We start from the raw sequence: 24,513 nt of genomic DNA on the forward strand, positions 1-24,513 counted from the left end.
ATATTTGTGAATAATAGTAAAATAGTTTGAGTTAAGATATTATATTAGATTTTGAGAAATGAGAAAGAAGAAATTGAATAAAAATATTATAAAATTAAAAAATTATTTGGATATAATTTTTTAATATTATTTTTGTTTTAAACTTTTAGAAAAAATATATATATATTTTTGTATTTTGTTTAGAAAGTTGAAAAAATTGTAATGATTATGTAATTATTAGATAAAAAGGTTGAAGATTTCAAATTAAAACGTATTTTGTATTTAAGTGATATTTAAAAATGAAATATTTGAGAATATCTGAAAACAATTGTATTCCTAAACGAGCGTTTCAATCAATTTTAACCATTAAAATAAATGAAAAATAGGTAAAAATATGGTCTATTAATAATTTGAAAATAGAACTTACGAAATTTTGATAATTTAAGGTGCAAAGTACAAATTACATACTGACTTTAACATGCAAAGTATATTTATTTAAAATACTAATTTTTTGTGAGATTGATATGACTGAACATGACAAATAACCCATGCCTTCAAGTGGTCCTCTTAAATTGATAGTTTGATGCCTACCTCACTTCTTATCCTACACACATTCCGATCCACTTCATACTATCCTACGCACCTTCTTCGTCTCCTTGGTTTTTGCTTTCCTCCAATTTCACAACCAAAGAACTGAGTCTCCAGAACACTTTTTTCCTGCTCTAAGTTGGACAGCTGCAAAGCCAAAACCATGTCAAGTGTAATAGTTTGGAGCAAAGAAGAAGATAAAGCTTTTGAAAATGCCATTGCTACGCATTGGGTGGATGAGGACTCCAATGAGCATTGGGAGAAGATTGCTTCAATGGTTCCTAGCAAAAGCATGGATGAACTGAGGCAACACTACCAAATGCTAGTGGACGATGTACGAGCAATAGAGGAAGGACATATACCTCTCCCCAACTATGTAGGACAGGAAGTAACATCTTCAAGCAAAGACAATCATGGGCTTTCTAGGGCTACTGATTCGAATAAGAGGTCAAATTGTGGCTATGGAAGTAGGTTTTCAGGATTGGGAAATGACTCTGCCGGGCATGGAGGAGGGAAAGGAGGGTTGAGGTCGGAACAAGAACGACGAAAAGGGATTCCATGGACAGAAGAAGAGCATAGGTATTGTTCAATGACTTTGGATTCATGTTGAATTTAACAAACTCTGCAACTTAGTGATACTTGCAGTGTTATCTTTCCAATTGTTGAGGTTGGAGCTTGAGTTGAGTTAGACTTAAACCTATACTAATAGATCCTATACCTATATCTGACTCAAGAAAAATGATTAAAGTTGTATAATTGGAAATGAGTTGTGTTCTTTGAAAAATCATATGTGAAATATGATAAAAGAAACCATAATTCTCTATACATACTTGACACTGACCTACTTTTGGTTCTATAGGTTGTTTCTACTTGGCCTCGACAAGTTTGGCAAGGGGGATTGGAGGAGTATTTCAAGAAACTTTGTCATTTCCAGGACTCCCACACAAGTGGCTAGCCATGCCCAAAAGTACTTCATTCGCTTGAATTCGATGAATAGAGACAGGAGGAGATCTAGTATCCATGACATTACAAGCTTGAACAATGGAGATGTCACTTCTCATAAAGTACCCATTACTGGCCAACAGAACAACATGAATATGTCAAGTGCAGCCACCATAGGACCACCGGTGAAGCACAGGGCTCCAGCTCCACTGCATATGCCTGGTTTAGGCATGTATGGAACACCGGTTGGGCATCCAGTCGCTGCTCCACCAGGGCATATGGCGTCGGCTGTTGGGACTCCTGTCATGCTTCCTCCTGGACACCATCCCCATTCTCACCCTCCTCCCTACGTAGTCCCAGTTGCTTACCCAATGCCACCTCCACCAGTGCACCAATAACATCCCTCCCTGTTGTCGTCAAAGTTTTCCAGGCTTGCATACAGAGGAAGCGATTTATACAGGGAAATATCACATTGCATTGGGAACTCTATGAACAGATCACAACACTCTCGTATCAAGTTTTAACCGAAATATGCTTTGTAGATTATCACTACTCTATTAGTAGCCTTTACGTTATATATATATATATATATATATATTAGTATAGAGATTTTAGCATCTTGGCATCCTAGTTTTAGAACTATGGCAGAGAGCTCAAAATTTTTGGAAACAATCGATAATTAGGCTCCGTTTGGATTGAGAAATGAGATGAAATGATTTAAGATAAGTTGAATAAAATATTGATAGAATATTATTTTTTAATATTATTATTGTTTTGAGATTTAAAAAAGTTAAATTATTTATTATATTTTGTATGAAAATTTGAGAAAATTGTAATGATGAGATGAGTTGAGATTAATTCTCAATCCAAACGGGACCTTATTCTGTATTCCATAAATATGAATAACTTTCATCACAAACTTCGCGCCATTAAAAAATTATGTTCAGAAAGAAATTATACAAAACGTGAAGTTCAGAATAGTTTTTTTTTTTTTTTAATGCTCAACACAAACAAGCAAAGTGTTTCTTTATCACCTCATCCAATTCCAGACTCGGGTATGCGGGATCTAATTTTTCACAAGTACAATAAGCATTTAAATTGCACTAAACTCATGGGCAACGGGGGGTTTGTCCGGTGGTCCTGCTTCTGCCCAAAGCATAGATGGTCTCACTTCAGTTTGATTTTTCCCATTTAATGCTGTCACTCAATGTAGAGGAAAGAGTTTTTCTGCCAACTATGATGGCAGAGATTTTGGAGTTAACCATGTTAGACAGGATATAGATAATGGCACAAGCACGTTGGATTCCATCATTTTCTGTCTGTCTGCGTAAAAAGCGGTGGAAACAGGTGAAAAAAGCTTCCCGGACCGAGCCAGATCCTTAAATAGGGTTGCTGAAGCTCAACTCTAGGGAGGGAGGGAGTGAGAGAGTGATTGGGCATTAAATTGGGATTTGGCACTTGATATAACATTGAATTAGCCAAAAATAAATGAGGGGTAGAGAATGAGATGGAAATCTGTTTCCAAATTAAAGCCGCAAGTGCACATACAGTAACTTTAAACATCATGAACATGCAAGAGAGATAGTATCCAGAAACTAGCCGGTATATAGTGGTGCACAAAATTACACAGAAAGGGGTGCGTACATATATGATCTACAAAAATCAATCAACAGCCCTTTGATTTTACATGGAGATGCCCATTTAGTAGATGATACAAAAAACTTTTCTGCCCCCATTTCCACCATAGCGGTGCGGCAGCTCGCTGCCTCTTTTTAATCTGTTTCTCTGCAGGAAGAGGTAAGAGAGATCTAATTAGGAACTTTAAAATGGCCCATCCCCAAAAGTCTGAAACCAGCAAGACGATGAAAGAAACAAAAAGCAGGAAAAGTGAGAGGAACATAAAAAAAAGGTGCGATGGGAATCTCTCCAAGACAAGGCCCTTCGGACCCAACCCTATAGAGTAAACTTCGGTTCTGTGCACCGCACCCTCGGAAGTTTCCTTACACAGAACTGATTAAATCGCTGGCTTTTCACCAGGAGATGTGGCCCCAAAGGATTGTTTGCACCCATGAGATGTTGAACCTTGGACCTTGAAGGGAGTGATACCCTAAGACCAAGGCCTTCACCACTTGGGCCAACCTCTTGGAGTTTATCGAGTTTATGTTCTTAAGCTGGAGGAAGAACTAAATTTGGACCATGGTCCATGACACTCGAATGTATTATGGGGAAGAGACAGAGATATCCTTACTCTTGGTTTTCATGCAGTACATCCCCCATTGTGACTGCAAATCTGAATATATGGACCCCAGAGCAGGCCAGAAGTTCATTTGAATTTTAAGCACTTCCAGAACAGTTTGCACGCCAGCTTTGGAAGGTAAAAAATTTTCTGGATTGCACCCAGGACTTTCCCCCAGCAATACCTTTTTTTAAGGAACTCCAAGTCAGAAATTCACATTAAAGAAAATAATTGCTATAACAATGAAGTCGGTATTTCAGTAGTATAGCACCATAGAACAAATTGCCTCGAATTTTGCTATTATAAATCTCCTAAACACCTCACACCAATATCTGAATAAGTTTATTGTCAATGATGGATATTAAGCAAGTTGAACCCAAAGCAGATAGTTCAATTTTGATTAAATGAAAAGTTTGTACTGCTCACAGTCCTACAAAATTTGTGCAACTATGCATTATACCCTCTTAACTTTATGGTACGTTTCTATTTGGTCTCTACCTATCAACAAGCTTCTTCTATTTGGTCTCTGACCCTAGGAACTTCATTCTCTCTCTCTCTCTCTCTCTCTCTCTCTGAGATAAGTAGGAATTTCACAAAATCATCCCCAAGCTTGGAGGAATATTGCAGAATTAACCTTTATGAAATCTCTGTTACTACAAGTGTTTCTCACCAAGCCAGTTGACATTTCCCATCTGAAGTGCCCCATGAGTCCTGCACATGATAAGCATGTCTATTGTGCTTATATGCAGGAATCGTAAGGTTGGTCTTAAACATGTGAGGCTCATGTGTATATAATTTTCAGTGGCTTGGATGAGGTCCCACAAATATATTCCGTCTACCCATAGAGTATTGGATTGTTAACATTTGCAACAATCTGCAAAGTTAGCTGTTAACATCACTCTCAACCAAAGTTTGATGTTGTATAATGAAAGTTAGGCCTAACAAATATATAATGCATATTAACATGTTGGAAAAAATATTCACCTTAATCACAGCAGTAGCAGAAGACGATATTGAACGCAGATTATAGCTGCAAACAAATGCATCGGACAAGTTATTCGGATGAAACAGAGGGGAACTAATTGTAAAATTAAGTATCAAATAGTAGCAACAAACCCGCCCTCAAGAATAACAAGCAACTTTCCACCAGAAAGGATATTCAACATGTGTGTCATCTGTGCATAGCCTGCAGGAGTAACCTATATAAACAAAATTACTCTGCAATGTAAGAAACAAAAAAAAAAAAAAAAAAAAAAAAAAAAACAAAAACGAAAGACAACAAAACAAAAGGAATCAACATATCATCCAATTACAACAAAAAAACTGACAAAAAATCCATTGCTTAAGTTTTGTGCCAGAACTTTAAGGAGTGGATTTTTGTTTACTTCTCTTTTACCTATGAAAAAAACTTTAAGCAGTGAATTTTCTATCTTACAATAATTAAAAAAATTTCAAAGTTTCTTAAATTCTTTACACGGCTTGTAGATATGCAGCACATTGCACAATTTCACTAGAAACACCAAAGAGAACCAAAAAGGTCTGGCATAGTGCTTATTTAATTGAACAAGCGAAATGACGAGAAGGAAAAAGATACACTCTGCCAACAAGCGAAATCCTTACATCACAGCATCCTAGGGGATCACCCCTTGCAGCATCAAACCCCGCTGATATGATGGTAAAATCGGGAGCAAAATCAGAAGCTGCAATAATTTGTCATTGGAAAGCCATTAAATGGGTTTCAGCTAATAACCAAGTGCAGAAGATTGCACTTGTCATGAGACATGACATGATCGCACATACTGAAAGACAAAATGCAAATATGCGAGTGCAACTAGTATCAAGTGAAAACTCCACCTTCCACGAGAAAAATGAGAACTTAAAAAAGCATAAACAAATATACAAGTCCTAGATAATTTCACTTATATATAAAAGAAGAAATACTGTATGTGCAATTCAGCAATTATTTCAGTATTTTGCATCTTAATGGTCTGGGAGAGGAAGAAGAAAATAGGAGATGACAACCTATAGGAAGCACAACATGCTGAAAGGCAAAAATATAATCATTGTCGCCAACGCCCCCACGACTCCATGGAATATTCACACAGTATCCTTCTGCCCCCATGGTACCGAACTGAAGAAATCAAGATATTATCAATGAGCATTAGTTTCTTCTTTACTGATAATATTATATATATATATATATATATATATATCAATGAGCATTAGTTATCTTACAAATACCAACCAAATAGCATAATAAAATAATGAATGAAATACAATTGACAAGACATAAACATATTAACAGAGAAATGTAAAGCTTGTCAGGACAAAGACAACAGTGGATTAAAGGGCAAGCAAACAAACAAGTACAAAATCCTGATGCGTGCTGAGTTGCAGAGAAGAAAACAGATATATATATATATATATATATTTCAAACCAGATATGTACCTATCTTACAAAGGCAACAAAAATGAATTTCTCACAACATAAGAATGCTTAAGTACAAGTTGTTTAAAATGAGTCTGTATTAAGGGTTACTCCATCTTGCTGAAATCAATCTGATGCAGGATAAAGGAGATTGGGTTTGAACAAACAACCATGCACTAAGAAAAACCACGCTCACCACCCTTTGAAGCCTGCCAGATAAAAAGCAAAAACACTTGCCACTCTATATGAATCCATCAAGGATACAAAGCAAACAAGAAAACCTTATTCTAAAAAACCCAAAAGGCTAAAATTTTAAAAGTACTCAATGTTGGGTGTGCCTGGTGGCTACAATGATTTCTTCTATATCAAGAACCAAAAGAAACCCCAAGTGAAATTACAAAAAAGAAAAAAAAAATCAGATTCAAAGTGGCATTCACGCGGTGTTCTGGCGTGTTGTGGAAAGATATTAGAAATGGTATCCAAACAATGTGTCTTGGGAATTCCCAAGAGTGTATTGAATGGTAACTTGACAACTTATGATCCTGATCCACGTGTGCTTGTAATCTTTTGTTATGTAACCCCAATTACTACCAATGTTGTACTTCCCTGGTTGAAGAAGACTCGATCCTCAATCACATTCAGTTTTGGCTTCAATATTCCAGTCTACTAAATTCAAAAAATTCTTTTCATCCCCTTTGTTGCCTCACAAGAATCAATAAATATACCACTAGTATCACCATACTTTTTTTATAGGTATCTAGTATCATCATCCTTGTAAGAAACTAAGCCTAATAACCTTGCATTTTTAATTACTTTTGACATTTCCACATAAGGGAGATGTCATGAAGAATGAATTGCTACCATCTTTCTCCATAGGATCTAATTTTAATAATTGGCTTTAATCTCACTCTTGTGCTTCTTGAATTTTTTTCAAACCAAATCTAAAAATCCCCATTATTGCATACTTTATCATTTTAAAAAAGTCCAAAAATTTCATTAAAATTCTTGGAGCAACCCAATCAACATATATATTTTAGTTGGTATTGACTAAATAAAGCCTTCAGTCAAATACTTCACATGCATCTCGATTTTAAACATTTTGCTAACTACAGAAGGAAGAACATACTCGGTGGAGGTTTATCATCGTAGGAGCAGACACAATAGAATGATGAAGAACATCTCAATCTACTGCACAATACTTTTTACTTAATCATCCTCTAAAACCTCTTCAATAGTACACTGGCCTATAAACTCCTCCAGCTGCACTCACTCTTCAAAGTTCAGAATATCTAATTTCATATCATCATCTATTTGTATTTTTTTTTTTTTTTTAAGTAAATGGTAGTATTAATAAGAATAAGCAAAGCCCAAGTACACAAGGAAGTATACAAGAGATAAAACCTATCTAGTTTGCTATAAAAGAAACAAGAAAATCATGTACATTTAGGCCATTAAAATCTACAGCAATAGCCCAAAGAAATAAGGTGCGGAAAAATAAAGCTCTAAGTTCCTCTATTGTCCGCTCCTTGTCTTCAAATGTCCGCTCGTTATGCTATCGCCATAAACTCCACATGATGCAGATAGGAACCATCTTCCACACAACTTGGATTTGTGGCACTCCACCCGGCATTACCCAACTAGCCAATAACTTTACCACTATAGCAGGCATCACCCAGTTTAACCCTATCCGACTGAATACTTCGCTCCATAAGTCTCTAGCTGTCTCACAATGTAACAAAAGATGATCCACTGTCTCTCCAGCTTTCTTGCACATACAACACCATTCAATAATTACCTGATGCTTTCGCAGATTATCAGTAGTCAGAATCTTACCCAGGGCCGCTGTCCAAGTGAAAAAAAGTGCTTTGGGAGGCGCCTTATTCCTCCACAAACTTTTCGAAGGGAAATGAGAGTTTGGGACCAAAGTAAGCGACTTATAGAAGGAACGAACTGAGAAGGTTCCTTTATCTGAAGGCGTCCACCATAGCTTATCTTCGCGCAAACCATACAACTTCAAAATACACTCGGCTAAAAAAAGCCTCAAAACTATTTATTTCCCAATCTTGAGCAGCTCTACTAAAAGTGACATTCCACTAGACTTGATCCCCTGAACGAGTCATAAGATCCGCCACCGAGGCTTCTTGATTGCATGCCACTTGGAAAACGGATGGGAAAACGTCCACTAGAACCTCCTCCCCACACCAAATATCCCTCCAAACTTTTAAACGGGTACCTTCCCCCACCATAAATTTCATATGACGAATAAACACCCCCCACCCATGTCTTATGTGCTTCCAAACCCCCACCCCATAGGACCCATTCCCCTCTCTAGTACACCAACCCCCCATAACCTACCATATTTGCAATCAACCACTAATTTCCATAGGGCTTCTGATTCCAAATTGTATCTCCAAAGCCATTTCCAAGTAGTGCCCGATTAAAGGTTCTAAGATTCTTAATCCCCAACCCATCTGAAGGGATTGGTCTGCACATCTTATCCCAACTGACTAGATGCAATTTGAATTCATCTCCCATCCCACTCCATAAGAAGTCACGATAAAGTTTTTCAATCCACACCGCCACACTAGCTGGAATTGGAAATAAAGATAGAAAATAGGTAGGTAAGTTAGAGAGAGTACTGTTGATAAGAGTCACCCAACCTCTTTTCGACAAATATAGTTTCTTCCACCCTGCCAATCTCCGTTCTATTTTCTCAATAACTGTATCCCAAATAGATAAAGCTCGTGAAGCAGCCCCCAGCGGTAGTCCCAAATAAGTCATAGGGAGAGAAGCGACCTTACACCCAAGTGTGCTAGCCAATTGCCGAGTAGTACTGACAGTCCTGACAGGCACTAACTCTGATTTATCAAAGTTCACTCTCAATTCTGATGCTGTTTCAAAACATAAGAGAAGCGCCTTTAGAGCCCTAAGATGGTCTTGCTCTGCATCACAGAAAATTAGTGTCATCTGCAAATAGTAGGTGGGAAACCGAGATAAGACCACTCTACGCATCACCTACTGAAAAACCAGCCATCACCATGGCTAACCATAGTCGACATCATCCTACTCAGGGCCTCCATGACGATAACAAAAAGTAGGGGGGACAAGGGGTCTCCCTGTATTAGGCCTCGAGAGCTGTTGAAAAAACCCTCTAGATTGCCATTGATCAAAACTGAGAATCTTGCCGTTGAGATGCACCATCTGATCCATACACACCATTTCTCCCCAAAACCACATCTCTTTAGTAAATACAAGAGAAAATCCCAGTTCACATGATCATATGCTTTTTCCATATCCAGTTTACAAATAATCCCTGGAGTGCCAAACTTAAGTCTACTATCTAGATATTCATTGGCTATTAAAACAGAATCCAGGATTTGACGAACCCTGACAAAAGCATTTTGTGGCTTTGAGATTAGTGAATCTATGGCCACCCCTAACCTGTTTGCAAGCACCTTGGAAATGATTTTGTATACCCCGTTTATAAGGCTAATGGGCCTAAAGTCCTTCATTTCCAACGCTTCGAGTTTCTTCGGAATTAAGGCAATAAATGTAGTATTCAAGCTTTTCTTGAATTTCCCAACCAAGAATAGCTACTGGAACACATTCAAAATATCCTCTTTCACCACCTCCCAACAAGTTTGAAAAAACTCCATCGAGAAGCCGTCTGGGCCAGGTGCTTTATCCTTCACCATCTTACGGACCACATCAAATACCTCTTCTTCCTCAAAGGATCTTTCCAACCAAGACGCTGTTTGAGGCTCAAGGGAGTCAAAACCAAGTCCATCTAACTTTGGCCTCCAACCCTCTCCTTCTGTAAAAAGATGTTCATAGAAATTCACCACATGTTCTCGGATCTCAGGAGCCTCCATACAATCTCTACCATTGATTTTCAGCAACTCAATAGTATTATTTCTCCGATGAGAGTTGGCCACTTTATGGAAGAATTTAGTGCTTCGATCCCCTTCTTTCAACCAAAGTGCTCTTGACTTCTGTCGCCAAGAAATCTCCTCTAACGATAGAACCCTTTCCAACTCTGAGTCTAGCTCTGCCTTACGTGAGACTTCCTCTGTAGTGAGAGCTCTATCTTCAATGATCCCCTCAAGGTTATGTAATTCCTCTCTTAGAGATTTCTTTTGCTCCCCTATGTTTCCAAAAGTTTGCAAATTCCAAAGCTTTAAATCCTCCTTTAACGCTTTCAATTTGCCTACAAGTATATAAGATGGGGTACCATAAAACTGATAAGAAGACCACCAAAGCCTTACCCTATCCACAAAGCCTTCGCTTTCATGCCACATGTTTTTGAACTTCAAATAACGACGACCTCCTTTTATACCGCCTCCATCCAACAATATGGGAAAGTGATCCGAACAAAAGTGCGGCAATCTGTTCTGACATACCTTCAGATAATGACTTTCCCAATCCGGTGATATTAAGAATCTGTCCAACCGAGATCAAGTCTGACTATTAGATTAGGTGAAAGGACCTTCTACGAGTGAAAGATCCACCAGATTCAGGTCAAATATGCACTCCGAAAATTCCACCATGGCTGGATTTAACCGACTATTTCCAGATCTTTCAGTAGGGAACATTACTACATTAAAATCACCACCTATGCACCAAGGGAAGTCCCAACAGCTATAGATACCAGCAAGTTCTGCCCACAACCACCTTTTGCTTTTGCCAACATTTGGTTCGTAGACGCCTGCAAAGGCCCACGAGAAGTTATCCTCCACCATTTTAAAAGAACATGCCACTGTAAATTCCCCTACAAACTACTCCATTTTCTCCACGACCCTTATATCCCACATCACCAAAATACCACCCGATACCCCATCCGAAGCCAAAAAGACCCAATCAGCATACGGGCAACCCCACACACTTCTCACTAGTTTTCTAGTCACCAGTTTCAGCTTGGTTTCTTGTAGACAAACGATGTTCGCCTTTCATTCCTGTAACAAATTTTTTATGCTTAAGCGCTTATTAACCTCGTTCAACCCACAAACGTTCCAAGCCACAATTTTAGGCTTCATAAAGAAACAATAGTCCCCTTCCCTTTGGACCTATCACGGCTTAAACTACCTTCATTCAAAGACCACTTAAGTCTATTAAGTTCCCTCTATTTCTTGGAATCAGATTTCTTGGACTGGGAATGACTCACCTCAATGGCCATGAGGAGGGCCATAAACTGTTCTTCATATCCCGCACACTCCATACCCACAATATGTTGGATATCTTTTACCTTTTGAAACAACCAATCAACTAACTCAAATTCATTCAGTAACAAGCAGTTTAGTGGAAAAGGTTCCCTTGCATCTGCCTCACCCTCCCCCCCAATGCCCGTCGGGGATCTCAGCTAAATCCTCATTGCCCACCAGGATCACAACTAAGTCCTCATTAACCTCCATAAACCCCTAGGGTAGCCCCATGACTCTGTCTTCCAATAGGTCCGCACTCCTCACGTCCCTATCCTCCGATAAAGCCTCAAGATGCTCTTCATAGTCTATCGGCGTTTTCTGTAACTCGGGAGCTTGGAAAACACTGAAAGGAGATGAGAACTACTTATTCTCCTCTACGCGCGACGATAAGATTTGATCTACCACCTTCTTGGGTGGAGGAAGTGTCGACGACCACTGTCGGAGTTTTCTGTACAGGTCCCAATGATTCAAGAGGAGATATTCCATCGTGATGGCTCTGTGAAGGATCACGGAGCACTATTTGTAAATTATTATTCCAAGGCGCATGATGACAAAAAGAAGCCTCTCCACTCACATCAGGCTGTGAATGTGATGGAACTTATAGACCTCTTCTCCTGATCAATTTGATGTCTAATCCTAAATCATGACGCGAATCATAAGATTTCAAAGGGTTGTATCACTCAAGATGCTATACAAGTTCTTTCACTTGTCTTTACAAAATCATCCATCTCGACATCTCCAAGGTCACATTTCAAGTTGCCCCTTCAACTTTCCAGCACAAGGTGACCACAACCAACCATGGAACCAAAGCTCTGATGCCAAACATGATACTAGGTAATAGAGATAGAGAAGGAACACACAATAACATGTTCAAAAAAACTAAGGACAATAGAGTGGTTGTACTAGCCAAAACTCATCTACGTATTATTGTAACACCTGCTGGGGCTGTCCCTTGCTTGGCTATTCGAACTCGCCTTGGGGCATACTTATTAGATCTCTTGTGGTACTATTGGCAGAGGGGAAGTGCCACTTAGAGACTTTGAATTAGAAGGAAGGCAATCGGGAAAGCCCTAAAGGTAAGAAGGTCTTTGTTCAAGTCAAGTGACTTAGCTTAGAGAAAGAAAACCATCAGGACAGGTCTTGTTGTTCGTATGTCAAGGCTGGTAAGGTTTTGTGTTGTATTGAATTAAACCACATGCTCCACCGCTTGTGCAGGCCCCTGTCAATAGCATTGAGTTTCAGTTGCACCACCGTATAGGGATACCACAATTAGCTATATCATACGGTAACTTGCAGGAAGACCGTTCAAATGATCAGTTATATCATACGGTAACTTGACAACTTTTATTCGTATTCATTTATGCTCACAAAAGGCATTCTTTTTATTAAGTAATTAAAAGGTTTTATTTATAAACTCAAAAAGCATAGTCCAACAGGAAGTATACAAGAGGAACACCTAACTAGGAAAAGAGACGAGAAAATCAAGAGGTCTGCCCATTAAAATCTATAGAGGCTGTCCAAAGGAGCAGAGTCTTGAAGAAAAATGTTTTAACCTCTTCAATCATGCACTCGTGGTCCTTTAAGTTTATTTCATTCATTTCCCTTTAGATACACCACTTTAGGCATATAGGGACCATCTTCCATACAATCTCAATTTGTGGGTGGTCATATAAAGCTCTCCAAATTGGCAAATAGGTCTACTATCTGTTTGGGCATAACCCAAGCCAACTCAACTCAGCCAGGGAAGTCATTCCATAAGGTGCTTGCAATCCTGCAATAAGGTAAGAGGTGCTCTGCTAATTCTCCATTCTTCTTGTGCATACAACACCGAGAATCTTCCCTAAAGATGATATCCATGCAAAAAAAGCTGCCCTCCATGGCACCTTAGTATGCCAAATACTTATACAAGGAAAGGAATTACTTTCGTGCTGTATAAGGACCTTACAGAGATTGAACAATGAACTTCCATTTCTTGGAACAGGACCAAAAGAATCTGATCTGCATCACCCAAGCATAATCTAGTAGAGTACAAGAGGTTGAAGAACTCTATGAAGGTGTTAATTTCATAGCCATGCGCTACTTTGATAAAGCTCACATTCCATTGTGCGGATACATTGGAGAGCTTCAATAAATCAGCTATTGAAGACTCTTGTACACACAATTCTATACGTCTCTAGGAAAACTTGCTTGAGAGCCCTATCATCTTACCGTAAGTCATGCCAAAATAAATCTTTGAGCCCTCCTTGAGTTATGCCACTAGAAAAATCCCACCATTCTTTCCTAATAGTTTTCCAAAACCCTATCCCATATGGCCCATGTACCTCATCAGCAACAATCCCAAGTACAGCTGAATTTCAAATTCACCATGACTTTCCACAAGCCCTCGCTCTCACGTTGGTAGTGCCAAAGCCATCTCCCTAGGAGGGCATGGTTAAACAAATTTTCAAAATCCCAAGCCCTCCTCAAACATTGGAGAGAACATCTTAGCCCCATTTACTAGGTGAAATTTGAACACTCCACCTAGCTTGCTCCATAAGAAATCCCGTAGTAACTTCTCTATATGATTGGTGTGAAGTGGAAACAAGGATATCAAGTATGTAGACATATAGACTTGACCTTAAAAGAGACTCCAAATGGGAGGTCTAGATATTTCAATTATTTCATCATTATGACAACACCATTATGGGCATCCGTCTACAAATGTAGGAAGTTGAAATTTCTTATCTGACATGGAAAACTGTAGTAGATGTCCTACACATTACATGATTGTTCTAATTTACTTGAGAATACAAGACTAAATAATTTACAAAAATAGTATATAAATTCACAGTTCCCAACATATTCATAATCTATCTTATATCATATTCCCATAATGTATCTAATCTATCTAATACTTAGGATGGCAGCTTCTTGCTGCCACGTCAAATAACCAAGGCATTCATCAAAAGTACATTAAACTAGATATTCAACTAAAAACAATTATTGTACTTATAATACTATGGATGTGAAGGAGTTGGGAAAATCAAGGAGCAAGCAGAGATAACAAGTCATGTATCTCAGTTTTTTCCTCTTCTACAAACATCATGTCACCAGAAAATTGTCATAATCATCACCTAGCTGAGTTTGCTGGGAGAGTTAGTCCATTAAAAATGTAGAGCAATCAATTACCTCATGTGCAGCTCCAGTACCAGGATAGAACTTTCCTCCCTCATGTCTATGCAATGATATATACAAGACCTATAAATTCGGTCCAACTCATCAGCACTAAAAAGCAAAAAATAACTTACTAGGACAAGCAAGTTTGAATTAATCCAACAAAAAAAATTCAACAAAAGAATTTTAATTGAAATGGAAGGGGGCAATTAGTCAAGTGCATCCTTACAAACCCTATAATATGTTTTTTTATACCATTATAGCATAATTGGGACGTTTTATATTAAAAATGCATTAAAAAGCTTTTACAATATCAATGGGAACTTTTGCCGACGTAAAAAGCTCCCGAAAAGCTGTAACACAAAACAAAATTGGCTTACTCATTCCAACTACATAAGTGACATCGCTGAGAACTTACCACCTCCTCAAAGACTTAATCATTCAAAATGACTAGTGCATTAAAGGGTTGGTGTGCATAGCGAAATGAAATTCAATTATCACAAAGCTCACCGATTTGTTCTGTTCAAATATCTCCTGTGTGCCATTCCCATGGTGAACATCCTACAGGAACAGAAAATAGAAACCAGCATGAAGTTTAACAGCATAGCACTTAATGGATTCAACACTTAGTCAGAAAGTTGGAAAAAAAGTACAGCTACATGCAAAGTATTATTATGAAGAAACATACAAAACAAAGCATCAAATGTAGTAAAGAGTACACATTACCCAATCAACAATAAGAATTTTCTTAGCCCCAGCAACCTGAGCTGCTAATGCAGCAACTGCCGCATTATTGTGGAGGCAAAACCCCATGGCCTGTCTTACACCGGCATGATGACCAGGAGGTCGAACCTGACTCAAAAAAATAATAAGATCAAAGAAAGCATAGAGTTTGCAAGAGTTCTCTGTTACTTCAAGGAGCTTAAAACAAACAGTATTTAAGTACTAGATTTCTCATACCAGAGCAAAACCATTTTTGGCACGCCCAGAAAAAACTTCTTTAGCTAGATCAGCGCACAAACCTGCTGCAAGCCTAGCAGCGTGTGCTGAATGCTGATTGGCATATGTGTCAGGAGTGAAATAACTGCAATCATATAAAATTAATCAACAAAAAACCTAATCTCATGTCACAGTATGTCAGCGTTGGTGTTTACAAAAGCTTGCTTGAGCAAAAACGACTTCCACAATGACTCAAAATATATCTCCTTAAGAGCGTTCATTAGAGGAGCTTAGATTACTTTATGCTAGAACTTTTATTTCTAAGGGCCAAAGCTGTAGATTTCGATGGCCTTGATCTTCATGATTTTCTTGTTTCCATTCCTACTTCCTAAATACGTGGTACCTCTTGTATACCCTCTTGTGTACTTGGGCTATGCCTGTTATTATTTATACAATCAATTTTACTTATTAAAAAAAAAAAATACATCTCTCAAATAATACTTAACTAGTTAGGATTCTATCATGTTTCTTTTCACTTTTCTCTGTTGGGCCAGTAAAGAACAAGTTGAATCAGGAAAAACTTGCGAAGTACCAATATTGCAAATGGGTGGGTGTATGTCCAAACAGGCAAACTAACGCACAACAACTAGAAGCAAAAGAGCGTGAGAGAGAATTGAAATCCAGCAGATTAACATACCTGTATAGAATCTGTCCTGTAAGTTCAACAGTTTCGATATGCTCCAAGGAATGGACCTTTAATTCCAAAATGTAAAACCAGTTATTAAGAATTATTACAATTTGTTTCATAGACAAAAAAAATCTTCTATGTTTAGTTTTGGAAAAAACACAGAAAATAAATTGGCTGGTGAATCTGCTTATTATTATTATTATTTTATTTTATTGTTACCGGGTGTCCAAGAACAGCGTCCTAACTAATCTCAAGGGTGCATAGGCCCTCAGCAAGGAGTTTCCTGCACCTCGGGTAATTTGAGGGAAAATTCCCTCAGTCCAATTGCCCCTAGGAATTGTTTGCACCCAAAAGGATTTGAACCTTAGACCTGGAGGGAGCATACTACCAAGACCAAGGCCTTTACTACTTGAGCCAACCCCTAGGGGTTCTGCTTATTATTATTATTATCATGGCAGCAAAAGAGAGGTCTTTCATGGTCAGCTCAAAGATAAAAGGTAGAGATTCCATTGTTTTGAATATGCCTTTTCTGTTAGCCCAACAAATTTCCACAGATATTTCAGATGAACACCCCTGATGCCATCCACAGAGATCCTATTGACTGCTGGGTAGTTAATAACTTCACTCTCACATACCTCCAAGGTAATGGGTGCTTACTTACCATCTGAAGTTCTTCTTTTGTAATCTCTCTAGCAGGAATAGGATAACATCTTCCAGGAAATATACCTGCACAGGTTAACATTTGCCAATTGCTTGTCAGACTGATGATGGAAGGATTAACCAGTGGTAGAAAACTTACTTGCAGGCTCCCGGTAGGATGAAAATTTGATAAAATCAAAGTTCAAATAAATTAAAATCCCTAATTCATGATGATTTGCAACATAGGTAAATACCGGCTGTAGCAAGGCTAGCAGCAATAGCTTGGAGACGATCTGGTCTTTCTGGATGTGGATGTGTCTTCATTTCAACCTACTCTAGCATAGCAAACACCCAAAAATAGAAAAAAAAAATGCAAAGCATTATATAAACAGCAATAAGAAATGTTCAACAATAAAATTTTACAATGATATGTGAGCTGAACTCACAGCAGAGAATCATGAAGTAAGGAAGCTGTAGAAGGAAGCTGAAGAAGTTTATTAATCCAAAGGTGCCCTAAACCCAAAGCTAAATGATTGCGGAGACAAGGAACTCATTTGAAACTGAGACCTTTTTCTTCCAAGCCAGTGTTATGACTAACTCAAGATGGAACATAACTGAATTCACTGCAGACATAGAGATACATGACTTATCTGGATTCAAATGTCCATGCCCAAATCTATAGTGCCCTACTCTTTACACCCCATATTTTATCAATTACACAGTAGCTTGTTTTATCCTTACACTAATGTATGCATCCAACCCAACAAAAGCCATAATTGCTCAAGAAATAGAATATCATTCACCAGAAATAATCAAATATGCAAAACATGATACAGCTTGGAATGTTGCATCTATTTCATACACAAATCAACAATTCTTAGTCAAAAATTGCCTTTTCCACTGGCTTCAATTCAGGGTGCAGTTTCATCTTTGACAAAATGCGTGCAAGTCATAAGTAAAAAGCCAATTTAAATCATGAAAAGTAGGTAGAAAGCCAATTTAAATTTCAATAGGGGCAGAGGGGCCAATTTCATAAGTACGTTAGCACATAGATACATATAGCCTCTCTATTGCTTGGCACACGTTTATGTAAAAGAAAAACAGACAAGTCTTTTTTTTTTTTTTATCAGTAAAGAAGAACTTTAAATGAGAAAAACAGGCATAGTCCAAGTACACGGGACATATAAAAGGGCAACACCTATGCCTGATTGTCTAGAGATACAAGGAAGTACAAGTCTTAAAATTATATCGTAGAAGCGGAAGTTGTAACTGTATACAAGAGTTACATATCAATAAAACCATCTCAGAAGAAAATTTTCCTATCAAATACAAAAGTTTCCTACTTTGCCATAGTCATAAAACTTCTTTGCAGCATTGTAGTTATCATATGGAAGAGAGAATTTGTATGGTATTTATCTTTTTTTGGCTATATATACCACTTGTTTCACACAAGCATATGCACATCGACTTTGACATATGAGATTTCAAGAGCTTTTGTTATCTTTTTTTTTTTTCATAAGTAAAAATTTATTAACACCAATAGGCGTAGCCAAATACACTGGATGTATACAAGATAAAACTTCTTCTTTCCAGCATTGTAGTTATCATATGGAAGAGAGAGTTTGTATGGTATTTATACTTTTTTAGCTATATATACCACTTGTTTCACACAAGCATATGCACATCGACTTTGACATATGAGATTTCAAGAGCTCTGGTTATCTTTTTTTTTATTTTTTTATTTTATAAGTAAGAATTTATTAATACCACTAGGTGTAGCCAAGTACATTGGATGTATACAAGATAAAACACCTAGTTGGGGTGCAAAAAAGATACAAGGAACAATAAACCCAACAAAGCACTAGCCCAACAACAAACCCATCTACGAAAATGAACCTAACAAAGCCCTAGCCCAAGCCCAAAAATGTGCCTGCCCCAAACCACCACCAGTGCACCAATGCCTATCCCACCAAACCAGATTTCGCCCATATACCAAGCCACTGTAAATTCCCCAACACACTGGTCCTACTAACAATATACAATTGGTTTTGTCTTCCCTCTGGTCCTCCCTCGACTTGAACTACCCCCTTATTGTCATAATTGATTGCCCAAGTAAGACGCTTTAGCTCTCTGCTCTTCTTAGATCTTGATTTTGTGCCAAGTACATGACCCGCCTCTGTTGCAGTGAGGAGTGTTGTGAATTGGTCCTTGAATCCTTCACAGGTGAGCATACCACCAAGACCAAGCCTACAGTTCCACATACAGTTCAATTTTACTTATGATTGCTTTGTTCTTAGAATTAACCAATCAAAAATAATAAATAAATGGCTTGGAGGGGTAGGCTCAACTGGTAAAGGCCTTGGTCTTGGTGGTATGGTATGCTCTCTCCAAGTCTAAGATTCAAATCCTCTTAGGTGCAAACAATTTATAAGGGTCATCAGACGGGGAGAACTTTCCCTTGAAATTACCTGAGGTGCACTGGCAAGAAACTCCATGTCAAGGGCTTGTGCACCCTAAGATTAGTTGGAACTTTGTTCTCGGACACCCATTGCCCATAAAAAAAATTTAGGGCTCATTTGGACACTTGCAGTATCTCAGAATTCTGTGAATAATAGTTCAATGGTCTATGAGTAATGAAATTGTTGGAGTTAAGATGTTTTATTGAGTTTTGAAAAATGAAAAAAAATTGAATAAAAATATTATAAATTTAAAAACTGGTTTGAATATAATTTTTGAATATAATTTTTATTTTGAAGTTTGAAAAGTTGTATTGATTTTTGTGTTTTGTTTTGAAATTTGTAAAAGTTGTAATAATTAAGTAATAATTAGATGAAATAGCTGAAGATTTGAAATTGAAAAGTGTTTTGTGTTTGAATGATGTTTGGAAAGAAAATTGTGAGAAGTTTTGAGAATTTCTCATCTCATCTCATTTACCAAGCGTACCGTTAGTAATTACATTCATCCATGTGATACCCCATTTTGATAAGTGATAAGGGTAGGTAGTGTGGGATCCTACATTGTTTGGGAATGAGAAGTTCTTAATTTTTATAATATCCCAACAGGGCTCCAATTGTATTATTGACTAATATTTTTGGAGTATAGGCTATGTGGCTTGGGCCTTTCATTAGGGTATTACAAATGGTATCAGAGCCTATCTCAACCAGAAATGTGGAACTTGAGCCATGCCACCTATAACGAACTAGCCCGACAAGGATGTCAGGAATATAAGGTGGGAGATTGCGATACCCCATTCTGATAAGTGATAAGGGTAGGTGGTACATGAAATTTCACATTGCTTGGGAAATAGAAGTTTTTTCTCTTTATAATATTCCAATGGGGCTCCAATTGTATCATTGACTAGTCTTTTTGAAATAAAGGTCATGTGGCTTGAGCCTTCTATTGGGGCGTTACAATCCATTGCATTTCGTTAGTCCGATTACATACCTTATACTTCCTTAAATTTATACCTATAAAAAAAATACTTCCTCAATTTTCTAAGAAAAGCTCATATGGTTCATTGGAATGAAGTATCCAAGGAGAAGAATTTGGATCTCGTTTTTCAACTTAAATGGATTGAACAAATTATGAAAAGCACATGTTTTTCTATATATGGATTTAAACCTTTTTTTTTTTTTATAATTAATAAGAATTTCATTTCATAGCGCAAAACCCCAATCTAAGTACAAAGGACGCATACAAGAAAGACACCAATCCAAAAAGTAAAAAAGATATAAGAAAATCATGTAAATTGAACCCGTTGAATTTTGTATGGTTTGTCCAGAAGAAAAAGAAGTATTGAAAATAAATATTGAAGAGCTCCTCAAAAGGACTATCCACAATCTTCAAAACTTCTATTAATTTTTCCAAAGAAATGGATTGTAATCATGGGGAATAAGGGCATTAAAGAATGAACTGAAATTGAATATCCCTTTTTTGGCATAGGCCCAAACGTCTTCACCCCCACTTCTCAAACCAATGGAATATAACATATTAAAAAAGTGATGAAGGCATCCACCTCCCAATCATGGACTAATAAAACCTACGTTCCACTGCACGAGATTACTAGAAATCTCCTAATGATAAGTTACAAAAGCATCCTTGGCACAAGCAATACTATACACTTCCAGAAAAGCTTCATTTAGGAGAGGTTGTTTAAGCATTATTAGTATGCGGATGTGAAATGATTAGGTGCAAGATGTAATTTCAAATTTATAACACCGGTGATTTTGTTAGAGAAAAACCCTCAAAGATCTCAAGTGCATCATATATTTTTAAAAATTAATATCACAAATTAGCAATTATGGTTTGAGTCCCTTGATTTTAAATCCTCAAAGTCAAATGTAACCCTAATTATTTCTATTTTATAATTGATAGAAAAATCCACTTAGGCTCTATTTCTCTTAGTCTAGACTATAGATTAGACAAAACAAAACTTAAACCACGTTATAAATCATAATAAATAAAAAATTACTAAAATTGAAGGGACATGATATTTACTATCTCTAAAAAAATGCTAAGATGCGAGCGAACAAAAAAAGATATAGAAAATCAATTTTGAGATAACTTAATAAGTAAATGACATATTAGAAGCACAATACAGCACAAATGATTGTGAAATCAAAACCATATGCACAGAGAAAAAAAAAGCTTTGTACAAGAGAAAACCTAAGCAACATAGAGAGGTTGAAGGAGATATGTAGAAAAGCAGCACCATACTTCTGAGTGTAGCAACATTCTCTCATCAAAACCTATTGCTGTAGAACTATTTGAGGTTGAAATTTGGGAGACCGAGTCTACATAGACAAGGAGAAAATGATTATGGCCAAAACAAACAGTTTTGCAAGACAATAATGTCCTCAATTTCAGCTACAAGAACAACGGAGAGAAGAAACTAAATTCTTTTTTTAATTTTTTTTATAGGTAAGCAAGAACTTTATTCACGAAAGCAACAGGCATAGCCCATGTGAACAGGACATATACAAGAATTACTTTATGGAATTGTGTTCTTTTTCTTCATCCCTATAGTTGGCTGTTTCCTATCATATACTTTCTGTATACAATACTTACAAGAAAAAAGAAAAAGGAACGCCCTAACTTTTTTTTATAAGTAAAATAACAATTTATTGAAATAAGTAAATAGGCATAGCCTGAGTACACGAGGTATACAAACAGCATACACTTAGTTACAAAATTAGGAGCTATAAAGTGAAAAAGAACACCCCAACTTTGACATCGAATCAACACCCAAAGTTTAGGTTCATAATGATAGCACTTATAAGAAACCAATGGCTTCAATAAAAAAAATAAGCTGCAAGAAAATAAGAAGCATCATTTATAAGATTCTCGACCAAAAATTTCAAAATACATTGAAAATGACATGAGACAAATGTAATAGCCAAGTAAGCATTCCCACCTTTGTTTCTTTCTTTTATTTCTAATTCGATTTCTACTGGACCTACATCTTGTGAAAAGGGAGATGCAAAAAACCCATGTTTTAGGATTCCAGATTCTTTATGCTCCCCACAGATCTGCATGGAAAAAAATAGCAGCAAACTCATTCATAGACAAGCACATCACCTTGGAATATATGAAGAGCTACACTATCAAATGAGGAAGAAACAATATATCTAGAGTTTTTCCGAGTAAGGAGAAAACAACACTCACCTGGAAACATATATATGAGTTTCATAATAAAGAGGAAAACGATAAAGATAAAAGACGCAATAATGAAGGAAAGTACGTCATTTTTACTAAGTATACAAATTTGACACATGTAGGTAATGTCTGGGAACAAAGAGTTTTTGAGTTTTCTCAAAATTTTGTTACTCTCCAAACATCTTTACACCAAAACAATCCCAAACATCAAAACATTGGACTTTTGAAATAGATTTTAGTGGTATGAACTTATATGAATTTCTTCTATCACTAAATCATCGAGCATAGGAGATGCTCTTGTATATGTCCCATGTACTCGGGTGATTGCCTATCCTTATCACCAATAGAATTTTGTTTACCAATAAAAAAGAAAACAAAACTGCTCTTGTATATGTCTCGTATACTCGGGCTGTTGTCTATTTTATGATTAATAAAATTTTTGTTTATCGATCAAAAAAAAAACTAAAATAACTTTCACAAACTCAAGAAAAGCCTCTCACAAAAATTTTCTTCTCAAACATATTTTCAACAAGCCCCACCACTTTTTCAAAACTCAATATAAACATATCTCAAAAGCTTTCTTAATCCAAACATATTTGCAATGGGTCCCCACACTTTCACAAAAGCCCCATAAAACTCATTTTTAGAGTTTTTTTCAAAAGTTTCAGATATCTTCAGGAAAATCTGACATCCAAACATCCCCTTCATCCAGAGGAAAAAGTATAAAAAATCTAATAACAATAGCTAAAAAAAAGAACTGAAGAATAAACATACATCACAATGAATAACATCATCAAGGTTGACCATTGTACAATTGTTGCAAAACCACTTGACAACTTCTACATGCTCTTGTGCCGGCTCCCAGTCACTATCTTCATCATCGTCTTCATCAAAGAGGCCTTGATTGTTATACATATCTTGGAAAGTCATTTCTTTCTGCTGCTGCCTAGCCTTTTTCTTCTGCACAGAAATCACATTGTTAATTGCATGTGGGAACTAAAATCTTCTGAAATTTTAAGCAAATACGGCCTCAAGTAGTCAAGTGTTCCACTTACACAAATAACATGGCTAACTTCCCCACCATTTTCGTCACAACAAGGCCCAGCAGTGGATCCAACAGAGCCCAACTTGGTACATCTTCCATTAAGGGCTTGGTGTGGGGTTTGGTCACTTTGTTTATGAAGACTGTTCTCAGCCTCTCCATTCGCTAAACGACTCATTTGAAATGTTTCTCTTGCCATGTTGGATTAAGAGTTCACACGGAGAATCGTTCCCTCATTGTTAACATCCAAAACATCACCCAATACTGTTCAATGGCATGCAGAAAACTACTTAGCAGCGCAAGCATACAATGCATACACACTCACGCATATATACAAACAGACAGGGAATATAGAGTAAAAACCAAAGAACAATACAAGCAAAAAAGAAACGCCTAAACAAAACAAAAAACAAAGAGATGAGAAAACCCTAACTACAGAAAAAAAATACAAGCGTTAGATGTTATGGGAGCAATGGGAAATGAAAAGAGAGAGTGGAAGGGAAAATGAAATTTGCGGGACGAAGTTCAAGTTAGAAGTTGAACGTTACCTGGGAGTGGCGCAATCGGAAAAGGTCGCTTCCGATGGCAGAGAAAAGGTGAACAGTGAAGGCCGATGCTGCGACCTGCGACCTGTGACCTAGGGAATTACCATGACACCTTGGGTAAAGAGAGTTGGGGAGTTTTCACTTTTTCCTTTTTTCTTTTTTTTCTTTTTTTGTCTTTGCCTTGCATTCTTGTGAATTTATAGTTGCTATATGCAGTTTTTTTTTTTTTTTTTTCTCCCTTTCCTTTTGCTTCCTAAAAATCTATTTTCTTTTACAAAAATATTGTCTAAAGTAATTTTTTTTATTAATTCTAATATAATATCTTCTTATTTTAAAAATATATTAATAATTTTATTACAGATACAATTATTCTTATTTAGACAATTACCAACTTATAAATAAAAAAATTTTCCCCTTTTTTTTTTATATATGATAGACCTTTTTTATATTATTATTTTGTCATTTTCTTCGATGACATCTT

General features: G+C 36.9%; 2 protein-coding genes across 3 annotated transcripts; one reads left to right on the forward strand and one right to left on the reverse strand.

Moving 5' to 3' along the window:
• Window positions 1-563: 563 nt before the first annotated feature.
• On the forward strand, window positions 564-2,061 carry LOC121242661 (transcription factor MYBS1-like). Its single transcript, XM_041140574.1, has 2 exons — window positions 564-1,146; window positions 1,427-2,061. Exons 1-2 carry the CDS (start codon window positions 731-733, stop codon window positions 1,905-1,907), a joined length of 897 nt encoding a protein of 298 aa, XP_040996508.1. The 5' UTR covers window positions 564-730; the 3' UTR covers window positions 1,908-2,061.
• A 953-nt stretch (window positions 2,062-3,014) lies between these two features.
• LOC121242660 (histone deacetylase 15) lies at window positions 3,015-24,198 on the reverse strand. 2 transcript variants are annotated; one of them, XM_041140572.1, is made up of 18 exons: window positions 24,036-24,198; window positions 23,501-23,751; window positions 23,220-23,402; window positions 22,204-22,318; window positions 21,507-21,583; window positions 17,045-17,120; window positions 16,813-16,877; window positions 16,161-16,216; window positions 15,485-15,608; window positions 15,251-15,376; window positions 15,035-15,085; window positions 14,540-14,608; window positions 5,768-5,876; window positions 5,366-5,445; window positions 4,862-4,944; window positions 4,730-4,775; window positions 3,758-3,929; window positions 3,015-3,294 (listed from the first exon to the last, which is right to left on the reverse strand). In XM_041140572.1, exons 2-18 carry the CDS (start codon window positions 23,684-23,686, stop codon window positions 3,176-3,178), a joined length of 1,737 nt encoding a protein of 578 aa, XP_040996506.1. In that variant the 5' UTR covers window positions 23,687-23,751; window positions 24,036-24,198; the 3' UTR covers window positions 3,015-3,175. The 2 variants fall into 2 exon arrangements, with proteins under 2 accessions (XP_040996506.1, XP_040996505.1); XM_041140571.1 differs by having other exon boundaries at window positions 23,220-23,405.
• Between the last annotated feature and the right edge of the window lie 315 nt (window positions 24,199-24,513).

The sequence above is a fragment of the Juglans microcarpa x Juglans regia genome, chromosome 8D, assembly GCF_004785595.1.
Source record: "Juglans microcarpa x Juglans regia isolate MS1-56 chromosome 8D, Jm3101_v1.0, whole genome shotgun sequence".
Classification (NCBI taxonomy): domain Eukaryota; kingdom Viridiplantae; phylum Streptophyta; class Magnoliopsida; order Fagales; family Juglandaceae; genus Juglans; species Juglans microcarpa x Juglans regia.

Bases quoted from the DNA above. Each gene is read 5' to 3' on its own strand.
- LOC121242661 (XM_041140574.1), top strand. From the start codon at position 731: ATGTCAAGTGTAATAGTTTGGAGCAAAGAAGAAGATAAAGCTTTTGAA. The intron at 1,147-1,426 runs GTATTGTTCAAT...TTGGTTCTATAG, and splicing joins TGGACAGAAGAAGAGCATAG to GTTGTTTCTACTTGGCCTCG.
- LOC121242660 (XM_041140571.1), bottom strand. From the start codon at position 23,686: ATGGCAAGAGAAACATTTCAAATGAGTCGTTTAGCGAATGGAGAGGCT. The intron at 15,377-15,484 runs GTATGAGAAATC...TTTTTGAGTCAG, and splicing joins CCAAAAATGGTTTTGCTCTG to GTTCGACCTCCTGGTCATCA. The intron at 5,446-5,767 runs GTTGTCATCTCC...AAATTATTGCAG, and splicing joins GCATGTTGTGCTTCCTATAG to CTTCTGATTTTGCTCCCGAT.